This window comes from Otolemur garnettii, unplaced genomic scaffold, assembly GCF_000181295.1.
Source record: "Otolemur garnettii isolate 467f Iridium unplaced genomic scaffold, OtoGar3 scaffold00180, whole genome shotgun sequence".
Lineage (NCBI taxonomy): Eukaryota > Metazoa > Chordata > Mammalia > Primates > Galagidae > Otolemur > Otolemur garnettii.
In genome coordinates this window covers 467,260-486,008 of record NW_003852575.1, presented here as the reverse complement: position 1 = coordinate 486,008, position 18,749 = coordinate 467,260, and the positions used below count along the sequence as shown (strand labels likewise).

Sequence of the window (18,749 nt, the reverse complement as noted above, 5' to 3'; positions counted from 1 at the left end):
GCCTTAGCCTGTTGAGCTATAGGCGCCGAGCCGATTATGCCCATTATTATCCTCCAGAAATTGTATGACTTTCCTATCTCACATTTACTAAGTTTACAATACATCTTGAATTGATTTTTGCAAAACACTGATGGGCTGGGTGCAGTATATCATGCCAGTAATCTTAGCACTATGAGAGACTAAAGTGGAAGGAGCCCTTCAACTCAGGAGTCAAGATTAGCCTGACCAAAGCAAGACCCCCATCTCTACTAAAACTAGAAAAATAAGCCAGGCGTACTGGCAGGAGCCTGTAGTCCACCCTACTCAGGTGGTTTGAAGCAGAAGGAATGTTTGAGCCCAGGAGTTTGAAGCTGCTGCGAGCTATTTTGCTGAAAGCTGTTTTAAAACTTTTTAAGAATTAAGGCAAATTTGTTTAAGATTATCTTATACATCTTAAAGTTATACCACTCACTTGTCTTGTAGAGCTTGAAGAGTCATTTCCAGAAGATAACTCACGCTGGCCAAGATTTCTTCTACCATAATTTGGATATTTACGCCTACATGTCCTCTGTCGAGACTGTGACATCAAAACCACTGAATCCGGCTAAAACATAAACACACAAATGAAAATAAATAGCTAAATAAGAACAAAATGGGCATTACATCATTTCCAAAAGAATTTAAGGCATAAAGGCTTTAAAAACAAAATATTCTTGAATAACCGACATTTTTACCATACACTTTTAATTCAAACTTGCTATTTTCATTTTTAAGGTCCTTAGAAGACATAAGAAAAGGCACACTACATGAACATTTTCCAAAGTATGTGAAGATGGTTTACTATGAAATGAGAGAAAATAGTGAAAACCTGAAAAGGATGTAACTTTGTAAATATAAATTTCACAAATGCAAAATGCATTCATATGATGCTGTAAACAATCTCAAGGAATATATTACTACCCATATGTACAGTTAGAGAAATAATCAAATATTAAACATAATTATTCTGAAGTTTTAAAATGTTTAGATAACCTGTTGTAGGTACTTTTCACTTCTGTTTGAATTTCTCACATCATATTCTTATTTAAAAATAAGCCAAATAACTATATTGGTTTTAATTCTTTGAAAAGGCACGCCATTCCCCCAAACACAAAAGCCATAGGTGAAATTACCCAATGAAAGCACTCAGTTCTTGAATTCATGCATCTGTTTGACTAATAGTGGTCTGTTTTAGAATTTCGGCATTATCACTGGCTGATGTTAAAATGAGGTCATTTTCTCTTACTTTAACATTACTAACTTCAGCAAAAACTTTATTAGTTTCATTAGCGGTAAGAGGTAAAAACAAGTGAGTCAACAGATTCACTGAGAAGAAGAAAATCTGGCAAAACATATTTTTAACACTATGTAAAACAGTGTTAAAAGGCACTATATACCTTAAAAGGCTATAAAGAATTACAGGACCAAGACAGGAAGAAGATGGTAATTTTTTTAAAACCCTAGAATTTCCTTCTGGAAGAAAAAGCTAAGGAGTTTAGCAATGAAGCAAAAAACTGACAGATTAACTCATGAATTAGGCTAACAAAAATTGCAATTCACAGATATCTATGTGTAGGAGAATTCCCCAGGCTTCAGCTGTGAGCCTAAAGGGGTACTATCTAGATATGTAAGTCAGCTAGATAGAACAGTAATCCCAAGGAACCAGGGGCCATTCTTGTGTGGATGAGGAAATACACACTTGACAGACTGACAGAAGCAAAGGTAAATCTTCTCTGGAGACAAAATGCCATTCCACGCACTTCAGTTCTTCTGTAACATTTAACAATCAAAACAGATTCGGCGCCCGCAGCTTAGCAGTTATGGTGCCGGCCACGTGCACTGGGGCTGGTGAGTTCAAACTCTGCCCCAGCCCACTAAAAACAAAAACAAAAAAATAGCCAGGCATTGTGGTGGGCACCTGTAGCCTCAGCTACAAAGAAGGCTGAGGCAAGAGCATCACTAGAGCCCAAGAGTTTGAGGTTGCTGTGAGCTGTGACGCCACAGCACTCTACTGAGGGTGACATAGTGAGACTTTGTCTCAAAAAAAAAGAAAAAAAATCCATACAAGACACATCAAAGAAAATGTGATTTTAAAAAATCAGAAAATGGAAAATGGCCCTTAAGGAAGTATGACATAGAAAAAAATGAAATTACCAAGTTCAGTTTTTCCAATAACTATGGCTAATTTTTAATTGAAACAATGAGAACCTCAGCAGAAAATTGAGAAACAGCCCCCCCAAAACCAAATGAAAATTCAGAACCCGAAAATACAAGGAACTGAAATTAAGAATTCAATAGCAGGCTCGGCATCTATAGCTCAAGCAGCTAAAGTGCCAGCCACATACCAGAGCTGGCAGGTTTGGATCCAGCCCGGGCCTGCCAAATAGTGACAACTACAAACAAAAAAATAGCCAGGTGCTGTGATGGGTGCCGGTAGTCCCAGCTACTTGGGAGACTGAGGTAAGAGAATCACTTAAGCCCAGGAGTTTGAGGTTGCTGTGAGCTGTGATGCCATAGCACTTTACTCCAGGGCGACAGCTTGAGGCTCTGTTTCAAAAAAAAAAAAAAAAAGAAAAAGAAGAAGAAGAATTCTGGCTCAGCGCCTGTGGCTCAAGTGGCTAAGGCGCCAGCCATATATACCTAAGGTGGTGGGTTCGAATCCAGGCTGGCCCACCAAACAATGATGGCTGAAACCAAAAAAATAGCCAGGCGTTATGGCGAGTGCCCATAGTCCCAGCTACTTGGGAGGTGGAGGCATAAGACTCACTTGAACCCAGGAGTTGGAGGTTGCTGTGAGCTGTGATGCCACAGCACTCTACCCAGGGGGACAGCTTGAGGCTCTGTCTCAAAAAAAAGAAGAATTCAATAACAATATTAGGCAGTGCTAACAGCCTAGGCAACATCCCTTACGTTTTTCAAACTACTCCCTCCTAATAACTGTACCTTTAACCTTAAGTCCACTATTTTAAATTCAAAATAGAAGACCTTAAGCAAAAAATATTCTACTACTGATGAAAGTTACAAAAATCAAAAAGAAAACCCTAAATTTCAATTCAATTTCCTATTTGCTAAGAAAACAGAATTTAGGTTACCTTTTGTGAGAGTTGGAGAGCCTTCCTTTTTCTTCCTATTATATAAAGATTTCTTTCCTCTTCACCTTTCTCTAATCGGAAGTCTTCCAGCTTCCTACAAATTTAAATACCCAATGATATTAGTTACTGACCTGATGGATAACTAAAGGATATAAGAAGTAAAAATCAATCCTCTGATTCTAGGAATCCTAAGTTTATACACTCTTAAAATCAACATAAAAAATTCCTAAATAAAACCCTCAGTGGCGAGTAGAAGGTCCTCATAATATGACACAAAGACATTCATCCATTTGTATTCTGATTGGCCCTATTAAAACCAATTCGAATAGGATCTCACATATTAGCTTCTGAAAACATCCCTACGGTGTTTTTTTAATTTTTTTTTATTTTTGAGACAGAGTCTCAAGCTGTTGCCCTGGGTAGAGTGCTGTGACATCATAGCTCACAGTAACCTCCAACTCTTAGGCTTAAGCAATTCTCTTGCCTGAGTCGCCCAAGCAATTGGGACTACAGGCACCTGCCACAACATCCAGCTATTTTTTGGTTGTAGTTGTCATTGTTGTTTGGCAGGCCGAGGCTTGGATTCGAACCACCAGCTCCCGTGTATGTGGCTGACGCCCCTGCCACTTGAGCCACAGGTGCTGAGCCCCCCATGGTTTTTCAAGTCAATTTTTTTCTCTAAAAAAAAACTAAGGGACCAACTGCAGTGGCTCATGCCTATAATCCTAGTACTCTGGGAGGTTGAGGTAGGTAGACTGACTGAGCTCACAGGTTCAAGATCAACCTGAGCAAGAGCGAGACTGCGTCTCTAAAAAAAGCCAAGCACCGTGGCAGGTACCTGTAGTCCCAGCTACCTGGGAGGCTGAGGCAAAAGAATTGTTTGAGCCCAAGAGTTTGAGGTTGCTGTGTACTATTATGCAGTAACACTCTACTCAGGACAACAAAGTGAGACTCTGTCTCCAGGAGGGAAAAAAAAAGTATATCTTCCCTTATTCAAATTACTATTTTATAATTTATAGAAAATGAGAATGGCATTGTTACTAATTTTTCTAATCACCTATATTTCACTCACATGTTATAACACAAAGATAATGTTAGTGTGACAACTTTCAAAACAAGAAACTTGCCACCATGAGGATGACACAAAAGATCATTTTTCTTCCAGGTAGAAAAGATTGAGTGGCCCTTCTCTCTAATTTGAACATTGTTAAAAACACATAGCTTTGTTTCTGTTTACTTTAACATTCCAATGGAAATATTTCAAGACTGACATCTTGTCTATGCTCTGAAATATAACTGGACATTCAACTAAGTATAAGAGCTAAGGCCGTAAGGACAAACAATGATTTCTAAGGAAAATGCTTTTTTTCTCAAGGTACACCCAGTAGCCCACATTCAGATCTGAATGGAACTTTATTTTAAGGGGATTTCTAAACCACACTCAACAATTCTCGAGTTGTCAACTTCCCTACTTCTATGTGTATTTAACGAACTATATGAGGTTTTCTTACTCATAGCCAAATGAGTTGCTTACTTGCTATCTGTATGCTTCCCTTTGTTTTGACAATATTGTATACAATTCATTTGCAGTCAACAGACACTCAGCATAAGTGTCATTTTCAACACTGTGCAATTCCACTCCTAATGAGCTGATCAACTAAGTATTATCATAAAAGGTCATAGAATATATATAATTCTCCTGCTACTGGATCAAGACAAGCTACATGCCTGAATGTTAGCCCCAAAAAGAATTAGCTCTGTTGGTAAGCATTATGACCCTACTGTACAGAGCTATAAACATAGGAAGGTCAATTATCTTCACATTTTTATCTATTAACCTAAATTTTTCACACTGGCCATATAATACTTTTATAGTCAGAAAATATTTTTCAATTTGATCTACATCAAATTAACATACACCCTAATATACAGTTATGCAAACTCTAGCCTTGTTTCCACTATAGGGACTATTGCTAAGAACACTGATCACTACATTTCAATCAGTATCTCCTTTTATAAAATCCATTTGTGCTTTATTTTAGAGTACAGTACTACAGCCAGTTGCATCCTTCTTTGTGAAAATTATATTATGGCAGACAGCTGACACACAAAACCCATTCTCCTTTTCATTCTTATAAAGCAGAATCTCAATTTTCATCTAGGTTTTTTGTTTTTTTTTTTTTTTTTTGAGACAGTCTCATTTAGTCACCGTTGGTAGAGTGCTGTGATGTCACAGCTTTTGCTTCAGCCTCCCAAGTAGCTGGGACTACAGGTGCCCACCACAACACCTGGCTCCTTTTAGAGATGGGGTCTCACTCTTACTCAGGCTGGTCTCCAATCTGTAAGCTCAAGCAGTCCACCCACCTCAGCCTCCCATTGTGCTAGGATTACAGGTGTAAGTCACCATGCCCGGCCTTCATCTAGGCTCTTTTTTTTTTTTTTTTTTAAGAGACACAGGTGCTAAGCCCATCTCCATTTTCTCTTTTCTTTTTTTTTTTTTCCTTTTTTAGAAATAGTGTCTTACTTTATTGCCCACGGTAGAGTGCCGTAGCATCACAGCTCATAGCAACCTCCAGCTCTTGGGCTTAGGCGATTCTCTTGCCTCAGCCTCTCACGTAGCTGGGAACAAAGCCTGGCTATTTTTTGTTGCAGTTTGGCCAGGGCCAAGCTTGAACCCACCATCCTTGGTATATGGGGCCAGCGCCTTACTTACTGAGCCAGAGGTGCCCGCCCTTCATCTAGGTTTTTAAATTGCCCCAGAAAGAAATGGTGTTACCTATTCTCATTAGTTTAATATGGACAAATAACCACATTCTTGTCAATGAGTTGTAAGTAGAAACACCATGAAGCTGCTTCAAAGAAGTTCCCATGACTAGATATGCCCTTTTTACCATCTGCCCATCCTAAATCTCACCCTCCATCATAAATAGACGTACAGATATGTGACAGCTAGAGCTTTAGCAGCTATTTTGGACAATGTCAGCCAAACTCCAAGATGGAGATCAGAAACACAGATACCTAAGTTCCTGATTAACTGCTGAATCATGTTTCCAGCCTTGAACTCTCTATTTCCAGTCTTTTTTTTTTTTTTTTGATAAGAAAAAACACTTGTGGGTGGCACCTGTGCTCAGTGCATAGGGCACTGGCCCCATATACTGAGGGTGGCAGGTTCAAACCTGGCCCGGCCAAACTGCAACAAAAAAAAAAAAAATCAGGCGTTGTGGTGGGTGCCTGTAGTCCCAGCTACTTGGGAGGCTGAGGCAAGAGAATCACCTAAGCCCAAGAGTTGGAGGTTGCTATGAGCTATGATGCCACAGCACTCTACTGAGGGGGACAAAGTAAGACTCTGTCTCTACAAAAAAGAAGAAAGAAAAGAAAATAAACACTTGTGTGTTTAAGAAATTATTCTTCACATTACTTCTGTCTTCTTACTCACTTCCCTTGGTTTTCACAATGCAAAGTATCCCAAAATGATACCTTCAGTTCTGATGACTATAAAACTCAGACACAAATTTAAGTCTTAATTATAGAACATTGTATACATTATACTTTCTGTATTTTTCTCATCATAATTCCAGAGTTCATTTTTCAAAATTTTATCATGTACTTATGAAACTTTCTCAAATTTACTATACAATATATAAGTACTAACCAATAAATTACTGAAACTCTACTGGCTAAACACATAACCAAATTTACAAAAAACCAAAAAGATAAATTTACAAAATTATCTTCCAAAATTATATTCTGAAACACAAACTTAACAGAACATTCAAGTACTTTAAATATCACTGATAAAAGTTTTTGCTGCCTCCATTTCAATATTCAAAAATCAGTATTTTACAATACAACAGAAAAGATCCTACTGCTCAGATTATATCATTTCTCACTAAAAAGCAATAAGGCTACTTACGAGAAAAGACTAGGTCAAAACATTTATAAGATGAATTATAACATCTATGCCTGATAGATAGTAAGAATGCTAAGGAAGACTATGAACTAATTTCAAAAAGACTGAGAGGCTCTTTACAGAGAGCTCTTCTGGGCATTGAAAAGACAATTTAAACATCAATAAGTTATATCTTATCAATCAGAATCCTACAGATAAGAGGGGAAAAAAAGACGGGGGGAATATAGAAATAAGTTAAATCCCAGCAATGTGATTTGTACACTGAAAAACAACCGGGTCACATCCTAAGACTAAAAAAAAAAAAAAAGTTAAAATATCTCTATTTTACAAAACTTAATGAATTAATGAATGTAAGCATTGCGCATCAATGGCAGCTAACATCACAAAAACTGAAACTAGATATTAAGTGTGCCTTCTGAAAAATTATACCATTTACAAGACAGTCTTGCAAAAAACCGAAAATATTTATGACATCTGAGACAACTGGAATTTTATTTATTTATTTAACTTCTTTTTGTAATTTTTTTTTTTTAAGAGATAAGAGTCTCACTTTATTGCCCTCGGTAGAGTGCCATGGCATCACAGCTCACAGCAACCTCCAGCTGTTGGGTTTAGGCAATTCTCTTGCCTCAGCCTCCCAAGTAGCTGGGACTACAGGCACCTGCCACAATGCCCGGCTAGGGTTTGAACCCACAACCCTCGGTATGTGGGGCCGGCGCCAAACCCACTGAGCCATAGGTGCCACCCTATTTATTTATTTTTTAAACACTGGTCAAGTGAAGCACTGGAAGTGGAAAAGGAATAAAGGAACCTGTAACTGGCTGTGATCAATTAGTTGTAAACACCACTGCACTTGGACCAGCCACTACTGGAATTTTAAACATGGATCCAGGCAGGCACCATGGCTCATGCTAGTAATCCCAACCCTTTGAGGCCAGGCATTCAAAACTAGTCTGAGCAACACAGCAAAGTACCATTTCTACAAAATATTAGCCAGGTAAGGTGGCACACACCCGTAGTCCAGCTATTCAGAAGGCTGGGTGAGGTAGGAGAATCACCTGAACCCATGAGTTTCAAGTTACAATGAGGTATAATGACTACACTGCACTGCAGCTCAAGCACCAAAGACAGACCCAATCTCAAAAAAAAAAAAAAAATTAAAAAAATCAAAATGAACATGGGCTAAATATTTGGTCATACTAAGGAAAAGCCTATTTTTTTAAGGTACAGTTATGGTACTATAGTTATATTTCAGAGCAATTTCTTAACTTTTAGGAATATAGAAAAACGAACGTATAAAATAGCACTGTATCTGTAATTTCTTTCAAAATAATACTGAAAAGATAAAAATGGGTATTTGTATAGATTGGTGGTTCTCAACCTTCCTAATGCCAAGACCCTTTAATATAGTCCCTCATGTTGTGGTGACCCCCAACCATAAAATTATTTTCATTGCTACTTCATAACTATAATTTTGCTACTGTTATGAACCGTAATGTAAATATCTGATATGTAGGATGTATTTTCTTTGGTTGCAACCCACAGTTTGAGAACTACTGGTACAGATGAAACAAGACTGGCTCCGAAAATCTTACCAAAGTAATAAAGAGAATTTTTTTTTTTTGGCAGTTGTTCACCAGGGCCGAGTTTGAACCCACCACCTCTGGTACATGGGGCACCTTACTCCTTGAGCCACAAGCACTGCCCAATAAAGAGAATTATTTTGAAAATTTTCCTACCATAATTAAAATAGATTCCCATACATTACTAAAATATACTTATACAATTCTTTCCACAATTAATGGAGTAAAAGATGTGTAAATAACCACATGAATATATTTTCACAGACAGAAACAATATAAATAGATATCCTATAACAAACCTAAATATGCCTAGCGGTACCTCTGGAACAACCACTCTTCGTTTCCAAGCCTGTAGGTCGCGCTCTGTAGCAATCTGACTACGTGGAGCATTTTGATGCATCTGACGAACACCTTCCACTTGTCCACTACGACGTAAACCAATATTTGGAGGGGACTGGATGTCTAAGCTAAGTCTTCTGAAACCTAGGAAAAAAATTATCAAGAAATAATTCTAAAGCAAACTCAAACATATAACATACATTAGCACATAACAACCATGAATTCCTCCTCCTAAGTACCAAAAATAACCAAAAGAAAAGCTAGTCAACTTTGACAGAAAAACTTTAACATGACCAAGACCAAATGTAGAATACCAAATAAATATTAACTATTAAATCTCAATTTCAACTTTTAGACTTTCTGAAACTATAAAACACAAGCATTTTCCATTATATGTGAGTTCCTGAAACCTTGCCTTCTTCAGAACTGCATAGGTTAAAAAAAAAAAGTCTTTTGAAAAACATCCATGGCTCGGACATCTGTGGCTCAAGTGGCTAAGGCGCCAGCCACATACACCTAAGGTGGAGGGTTCGAATCCAGCCTGGAGTCTGCCAAATAATGATAGATGCAACCAAAAAATAGCCAGGTGTTGTGGCAGACACCTGTGGTCCCAGCTACTTGGGAGGCAGAGGCAGGAGACTCACTTGAGCCCAGGAGTTTAAGGTTGCTGTGAGCTGTGATGCCACTGCACTCTACCCAGGGGAATAGCTTGAGGCTCTGTCTCAAAAAAAAAAAAAAAAGAAGGAAAAGGAAAACATCAGCAATACAGACAGAATCCTCAGATTGACGTGGCTTCACACCAAAAGCTCAACATTAATCATGACTCCCCCCACTAAGAGATAATCTGGGGGGAGGGCTCACATGTGTAATCCAAGCACTCTGAGAGGCCAAGGCCAGAGGACTGCTTAAGACCAGCCTAAGAAAGAACAAGACACCTGACCTCCCACCCAGTCTCTGAGGTCACTCAAGAGGCTGAGGCAGGACAATCACTAGACCCTAGGAGCTTCAGGTGGCAATGAACTATGATGCCGCCACCACTGCACTCTAGCTGGGCAACAAATAAGACTCCAACTCCTGGCTTGGCACGTGTAGCTCAGTGGCTAGGGAGCCAGCCAGGGCCTGCCAAACAACAATGACAACTACAACAAAAAAATAGCTGGACATTGTGGTGGGCACCTATAGTCCCAGCTACTTTCCTTGGGAGGCTGAGGCAAGAGAATCGCTTAAGCCCAAGAGTTTAGGGTTGCTGTAATCTGTGATGCCATGACACTCTACCGAGATCAACATAATGAGACTCTGACTCCCACAAAAAAAGAGAGAGGGTTCCAACCCAGCCCTGGCCAAACTGCAACAACAACAATAACAAGTATATATATATATAGCCAGGCACTGTGGCGGGTACCTGTAGTCCCAGCTACTGAGGAGGCTGAGGCAAGAGAATCGCCTAAGCCCAGGAGTTGGAGGTTGCTGTGAGCTGTGATGCCATAGCTCTCTACTGAGGGTGACACAGTGACACTGTTTCAAAACAGCAAGGTACAGAAGAATCCAGCTTTTGCCTCTTCCTATGATGCACTTGAGGACACAGCATTATCTATTCTGTACGCCTGCCTAAAATGTTTAACCTGAATCCATCCATGAAGAAATAATCAGACAAATCCATATTAAGGGAAATCCATCCTATAAAACAGGCCTGAAGTACCAGCACTAGTAGGTAACTTTCTAGATTAAAAGAAACATAATTAGATACAATGAACAGTGCTTGATTAAATTTTAATTTTTTTTTTTTTTTTTTTTGGAGACTAAGTCTTACTTTCTTGCCCTAGGTAGAGTGCTATGGTGTCACAGCTCACAGCAACCTCAAACTCTTGGGCTCAAGTGATCCTCTTGCCTCACCCTCCCATGTAGCTGGGACTACAGCTGCCGACTGTGACACCTGGCTAACTTTTCTACTTTTAGTTGTGATGGAGTCTCACTCTTAGTCAGGCTGGTTTCGAACTCGTGAGCTCAAGCAACCAATCCACCTGCCTCAACCTCCCAGAGTGCTAGGATTACATGTGTGAGCAATCTCACCTGGACTAAATTCTAAAAAAACGGAAGGAGGACAATATTAGGACAACTATAGAAATGCTAATAAGGACTTTAAATTAGATAGCATTATTGTATCAGCATAGTTTGTTTAGTGGCATCCTCGTATTATGTAAGAGGATGGCTGTCTCTTCTTCTTAAAAGATACAGCAGGCAGCACCTGTGGCTCAGTGAGTAGGGCGCTGGCCTCATATTCCGAGGGTGGTGGGTTCAAACCCAGCTCTGGCCAAACTGCAACAAAAAAGTAGCCAGGCGTTGTGGCAGGCGCCTGTAGTCCCAGCTACTCAGGAGGCTGAAGCAAGAGAATCGCCTAAGCCCAAGAGCTGGAGGTTGCTATGAGCTATGTGATGCCACGGGCACTCTACTGAGGGTGACAAAGTGAGATCTGTCTCAAATAATGAAAAAAAAAAAAAAATACAGCAGCAAGCTTTGAGGTAAAAACTGTCATGTCTTCAGTAAGTGTTTCAGAAAAAACACAAGAATGATCACACACGTACATACACAGAGATAAAGCAAATGAAGCAAAATGCATCTAGGTAAAGAATATGTGCGTATCCACTGTAGTAGTATTCTTGCCAACTTCCTACAAGAATAGTTGTTCTCAAGAGAAATACTGAAGTGTTATACTATAAGTTTAAGAGGGAAAAAACTTCATATGTTTCATAGTCCTAGTAAATAGCATAACTTGACTAAAATTTTTAAAATTCACTCGTGAGGTATTTAACTTTGAAAGTCCTAACAGCCAGCCAGGTCAAGGGAAAGTGATCAAGTGAAATAAACTCAATTTTACAAGAGAATTTTACCATTCCACAAAGTTCAGATAAGTAAAAACACGAAAATTATCACCTTTGTGTTCTAATGTAACTTTAAAAAACTTGCACAGACACCTAAAAATGCATTGTGTTGTAACAAATATGCTTCTGAATAAGGAAAATTGTAAATCATCTAAGACCAGGAACAAAGAGGAAACAACAATGAGAAAATCATGAGCTGAACCTGCAGCAGCCCAGCAAATCAGTAACACAGGACTTGAGTTTTAATGTCCACATAGAAAGACCTTGACCCCACTGAAAGGATGGTCGGCCTTAATAACAAAATAACACAAAAATTATTAACTCTGTTTTTTTCAGTAAGGACTAAAATCAACCCTGAGCTCTCTGTTCTTTTCTCTGCCTCCAGCTGGCAGTCACCCTGAGGGGGCTCTGTTTTCTTAACATCCAAAATGCAGACAGAAAGGAAATGTAAATCTTTCCCTTTACATTCACCACCCTTTTAGAACCTGTTTTACAGCCTTGGAGTTCCTGGAAGAATGGGGTGTGAGTTTCAGACTTCAGGCATACCTCAAGGGCAGAATTACCAACAGGATAAAAAACTATCTCTGCTAAATCTGTCTCCAACTGCAAGGCAAGCTGCTCATCATCCAGCCACAAAGAAGAAAGAAAAGAGCACAGGCAGCAGTTTTGCTGTATTTTGTTAATTTGACTACAATCACTACTTTTTCTTCTCTATGCCCCCATAAATTCACTGCTGGCATCCCCCCTCCCTCTTTCTTTGGGATGCCATGCCATGCTCTCTTTTTTCTCTCTTTCCCCACTCTTTCACACTCGCACTCCCTCTCTCTCCCCTCTAAGATAAACTTTTTACTTTTACATATATCCTAATCTCTGTCTGAGAAATTTTTCTCAACCTGAGCTGTGAGCACCTGAGCTTTCTACTACCCTAACACCCACCTATCAAGCACACAGTGAGAAACAGCCTACCATCCTCACCCCTCCCCCCAAAACCCCGAATCTCTGCAGTAGTACACCCTAAACATAATTCTAATCCACCTATTAGCCAAGAGAGTTGACTGGACAACTTTTCTATCTCAGCTTGAATTGAAATAACAAGATCAGGAAATCTTCCCTAGGAATTCACAAACACGGACCTGTATCTCATCCTTGTGAGGGGATTAAAATCAGATTATCCATGTGGTCCAAAAACTACAAAGATGGCAAGTTAAACAAAGATTTAGTTCTTACAGGACTACATAAGCTGTCTTCCACCAAGGCTAACCTGTGTGAAGTAACCACATGTCTTTGGAGCAGCCTGATTTTTACACCATTTTGTTTTTTTTCAATAAAGGCAAATTTGCAGATATTTAATTCATTGTTTTATAGAGCTTCTTATATAAAAAAAGACCAAATAACTATATAAAATATTTTACTATAAAAAGGACCCAAGTTGGTAATAGCCATCAAAGTATCTGAAAAGACAAGCCCTTGACTTTGCTACACATTATTTACACTGATAATTTCCTCCTAAAGATAAATTCTTAATTCAAAACGACACAGTGATACCTATCAACATTATAATATATGGGTAAGTTTCCAAAAGAACTTCAATAATATGATAAACACTATGAAATAGAAGGATAAAAGAAAAAAGAAACAAATATTACCAAAAACATAGATATTCAATCTCATTAGTCATGAAGAAAAATTAAAAATGAAATCGCGTTACTATTTAACACCTATTTGAATGGTAGAAATCTGAAACCACCAAATACTAGAGAAGGAATCAATATCATCCTTTATATAATGACATCAAGAGTACAAATTGTACAACCACTGCAAACAACAGTTTGGCATAATTTTATAAAGTTGAAAACTCAGTGCTACGGGTAGCATTTTTTCCAATCCTAGATTAATATTCAAGAGAAATTCTTTCAAATGTGTATGAGACATATAAGACTATTAATGCCATTTCTGTTAATGATTAACAAAACCTCAAAATTACCCAAACGCCCACTTAAAAAATAAATGCATCCTGTGAAAAAAGTCCCAAAAGTGGGCCAGACACAGTGGGTCACACCTGTAATCGTAACACCCTGGAGGCTGAAGAGAGTTGAGCTCAGGAGTTCAAGACCAGCTTATGCTGGAGCAAGACTCCATCTCTATTATCTGGGTATACTGGCAGGTCCCAGCTACTCGAGTGGCTGAGGCAAGAGGAGCTCCTGAGCCCAGGAGTTTGAGGTTGCTGTGAGCTTTTATGACACCACAGCACTCTACCCAGAGTGACCCCGTAAGACTGTCTCAAAAAAAAAAAAAGTCCCAAAAGAATATACACAACCCAATCATTTTAATAAAGTTAAACAGTTTTTAATAACACATTTAGAAACAACAAAATTATATTTTTTAAAAGGCAAAGAAAGAATCTACATAAGATCCAGGATAATTGTTACCTGGGAGAAGGAAACCAAGGAAGACCACATAAATATAAATGTAGGTTACTACCGTAATTGAAAACAAAAGAGGACCAGATGTGAACCAGTGATAACAAAATGTCATAAACAAAGGACTAACACTTCTGTGTATCGTTCCAAAATAACTCAATATATAAAAAGAAGTAAAACTTAAAGCATTAGGCCCTTTAAAAAAAAATAAATAATAGCTGGGCACAGTGGCTCATGCCTATAATCCCAGCACTTGGGAGGCTGAAGCAGGTGGATTGCCTGAGCTCATGAGTTGAAGACCAACCTGAACAAGAGCAAGACCCTCCTCTCTAAAAGAAAAGTAAAATAACAGGGCAGACAGAGATCTGAAGTAACCATCCAGAGAACAGTACTCAGTGATAAAAAGCTAGAAAATAAGTCATCTCAGTCAAATATATTTTAAAAGTTTCCTTCTCCAGATAAAGGTATATAGTCCCTGGCCATAAATTAAATTGTTCAAAGAAGATTTCTATAAATTAAATTATTTTTTCCATCAGCTGCCATTACAAGGCAAGAATTAAAGAGTTGGCGCAGGTAGGGCTTATCCTAGCACTCCAGAGATGAGAAGTGAGAATTGCTTGAGGTCAGGAATTCAAGACCAGCCTGAAAGGAGCAAGACACCATCTCTACAGAAAAATAGAAAAATTAATGAGGCGCAGTGGTGGGCACCTGTAGTTACAGCTACTTAGGAGGCTGAGGCAGGAAAATCACTTAAGCCCAGAAGTTTGAGGTTGCTGTAAACTAGGCACTCTAGTCTGGGCAACAGACACTATTTCTCAAAAACAAAAGAGTGGCCAAAAAAGGCAAATTCTCCAATAGGCAAATAGAAACATTTAGCCAAAACAATTTTTTAGCATAGATATTTAAATTGGTGGCTACCAATTAAAGTAAGTGCCCTAAGTGCCCTAGGTAGGTCTGAGATCCCAGAGTTTCTAGGATTGTATGGCATTTTCTCTAACCTTCAACAGACATTCACCTTTCCCAGAGTTAATTTTCATTTACATAACAATCATCAGTCTTCTCTAAACTATTCCCAATACCTTTTTCTACATTGCACTATCAAGGACTCAGCGCTGAAAATTTAATTCAAGCCTTTCCATTCAGTAAGAAAAATTCCACACTACCCAGTTTGGTTTTTTGAAAATTAGAAATGTCAAAGCAAAGGAAAGCTAGAACTAAGTTTTCCTTTAAAAAACTTTATCATTTGCTACTGTTCAACACGATTTTGTAAATACTCTATTTTTAGAGCAAAAAGGTTTCAGAAGGGGGGCTCCCATAGCTCAGTGGTTAGGGCGCCAGCCACATGCCCTGGGGCTGAACCCTGACAGAGCCTGCTAAACAAACAAACAAACAAAAAAAAAAGCTGAGCATAGTGGTAGGCATCAGCTATTAGGGAGACTGAAGCAAGAGAATAATCACTTGCACCCAGGAGTTTGAGGTTGCTGTGAGCTATGACCTCACAGCACTCTACTGAGAGTACGAGAGTGACAATTAAAAAAGGGGGGGGTGTGTGGTTTCAACAGCCTCAATAGCACTTGAAAACTAAATACCCATTTGTTACAATTCCTAATAAAGCAACTTTTAGACTACTACCTAAATTGTAAAAACACACTGTTTACTTAAAAGTTTCAAAGCATGTACCTTGCAAAGACTTCATTTATTTTTCAATTTCAATGCAGCAGTCATATTAAGGTAAAATATTTCTAATAAATTTATTACCTCTTCGCGGTGTCTCTTCTACATTTGGAAGTCCATTTGGAATACCATCATGATCTGCTCCCATTCTCTGATCTTGCTGCTGTTGCAACTGTCTTATCATTCCATCAAGAATACTAGACTCAGGGCTTCCGTCATTATCATTGGTTTGTAGGCTTATAATTTGTTCGATTACCTCTCCATCACCTATAAATTCAATTAATGAATATATAATCAAAATACGTATGAGCTGAAGACCAATAAAAAGCTTTCACTAGACTACAAAAACACATTCAAAATTGGCAGAATTCCTGTTTTCAAGAAATAACCATGGCTCAGCACCTGTGGCTCAAGCAGCTAAGGTGCCAGCCACATACAGCTGAGCTGCCGGGTTCGTATCCAGCCCTGGCCTGCCAAACAATAATGACAATTGCAACCAAAAAATAGTTGGGCGTTGTGGCAGGTGCCTATAGTCCCAGCTACTTGGGAGGCTGAGGCAAGAGAATTGCTTAAGCCCGAGTTGGAGGTTAGTGCGAGCCATGGCACTCTACCAAGGGCAACATACTGAGACTCCATCTAAATAAATAAATAAAGTAAAAAAAAAAAAAAAAAAAGATTCTAAGCCAACAAGGAATTTTTCCTTTAAGGTCTATGTACCACCTCAACCGAGCCTCTGAAATCCCTGGAAGTGAAGCATGGAAACATATTTCTGTAAAACTTTATTATGCTGTTTCATCCTAATAGTCCTCCTTTGTATCACCATATTTCACTAAAATTTTATTTCTCAGTCTCTGACTACAACAGAGCCATTCTGGGGGAATTTCTGATGTAGAGCAAAGCAGTAATTTAATTTCTTCTCTACTGTCTTAAGGAAGGAAAAGAAGAGAGCGAGATTTTTCAAGACTTTTTAACAAAACGCAACTCTAGTTTTCCTGCCCTAAGAGTTCTAAGAGGGCAGAGCAACTGATGGAGGTAATTACACATCTTTCCCACTAAGCTTCAAATAGTCTTAGCTATGTTCTTAGCATAGCCAGTAGACATAACTCGTATCTGAAGTACAGATAGTCAGATTGAAGTCCCTGTGCTTCTTTTTCAATGTATTTTTGAGATATTTAACAGGTTCATGACTAATGTTAACAGAAAAAAGGTTAGGGGTTGGAAATATGTCTAAATATTACATTTTCATGCAAATAATACCTGATAAATCCTCCCAGCCACTCCTTTTCTTTTTTTTTTTAAACAGTCTCACTTTGTCGCCCTCAGTAGATTGCTATGGCGTCACATCTCACAGCAGCCTCAAACTCTTGGGCTTAAGCGATTCTCTTGCCTCAGCCTCCCAAGTAGCTGGGACTACAGGTGCCTGCCACAACGCCTGGCTATTTTTTTTGTTGTTGTCATCATTGTTGTTTAGCTGGCCCAGGCAGGTGCAAACCCACCATCCCCAGGTATATGTGGCCCACACCCTAACCACTAAGCTACAGGTGCCAAGCCCTTTCCTCTTCTTTGAACATAAACTCAATATATATAACAAGCCATCCATCCACCCACCTATAAGCAGAAATGTAAAAAACATTAAACAGGAGATTAATGGGATATTAATTAAAAGGAATGCAAAGATAAAACTTGCCACCACAGTAACCTACACAGAAACTGGGAAATCTCCTGTCGTATTAAATGAGGGTGGGAGGAGACTTCCACCCTGCTGAGTTACACTGCCTCAAGTAACATCTCTGTTTTACTATGGAAGTCAAAGAGGAATACTCTCATGGAACACTGATAACATCTTCATTTTACTGCGGAAGCCAACTGAAGAACTCAAAAAGCTAAATTAATCTGATTAATTTTCTTTTAAAAATCACTAACTTTCTCATCACTCTCAAAAAATGACCTGAAAAAGCAGTTAAATGGAGACTTAACCTAAAAAGATTTTTTTTAAGTTTAATTAGAACTGGGTATAACATAAAATTCCTAAGTTCACAACATGGAACCAAAAGTAAAAACATTCCCTTGTCCCCCGAGTAAAACTAGGTCTGTATAACTTCTTTCATATCACAGAATACTAAAATTTTAACTTCTCAAATATCAAAATAACTGTTTCTATTTGACATAACACAATCAATATTGAAATATTAAAGGAGGGTTCACCCACGAAAGCTGAAGCTCAGGCAGGGGTATCCAACACATAGCCCATGGGCCAAAGGCCATGTTGAGGACTTTTTTATATCACAAAAATTCTGCATGGATTTTTTTTTTTTATTTTGCTTATCAGCTTTGTTAGTATTTATGTATTTAATTCGTGGTCCAAGGCAATTCTTCTTCCAATGTGGCCCAGAGAAGCCAAAAGCCTTACACCATAAGCAACTACAACATCAGTAAGAGCTTTCAGACAGTGGACAACAGGTTGCAAAGGACCATGACTGCTAAGAGAAGGGGAACAAGGGAGACAAACCCTTTGATTCCTCCAGGTTACTTAACAAAAAAGGAAACCCAAAACAGCACCCAGAAATCTAACTGAATTAAAAAGACAGACGTCAAAGATTGGAGAAAGAATAGGAACACCAAACCAAAATAGCAGGGCTCACTATCTGAGAAGAGTGAACTGCACAGAAAGCCCCAGAGATCTGTAGTGAGGTTTGATCAATTCTCTGAGTAAATACTGTTCTTCGTAGGGTACCCATATACCAGAGGTGGCAGGTTCAAACCTGGCCCCAGCCAAAAACTGCAAAAAAAAAAAAAAGAATACACAACCGGGCAGTGCCTGTGGCTCAAGGGAG

The 18,749-nt window shown here is 38.8% G+C and overlaps 1 protein-coding gene across 1 annotated transcript in view; it reads right to left on the bottom strand.

The window, feature by feature from the left end:
- Window positions 1-18,749, bottom strand: part of BRWD1 (bromodomain and WD repeat domain containing 1) — a 129,163-nt gene that overhangs the window by 61,126 nt on the left and 49,288 nt on the right. Inside the window, exons 18-21 of the mRNA XM_023519584.1 lie at window positions 16,000-16,182; window positions 8,903-9,086; window positions 3,111-3,204; window positions 452-583 (exon numbers count right to left, since the gene is read on the bottom strand). Of these exons, the coding sequence (XP_023375352.1) occupies window positions 452-583; window positions 3,111-3,204; window positions 8,903-9,086; window positions 16,000-16,182 (593 nt within the window). The remainder of the gene's footprint in view (window positions 1-451; window positions 584-3,110; window positions 3,205-8,902; window positions 9,087-15,999; window positions 16,183-18,749) is intronic.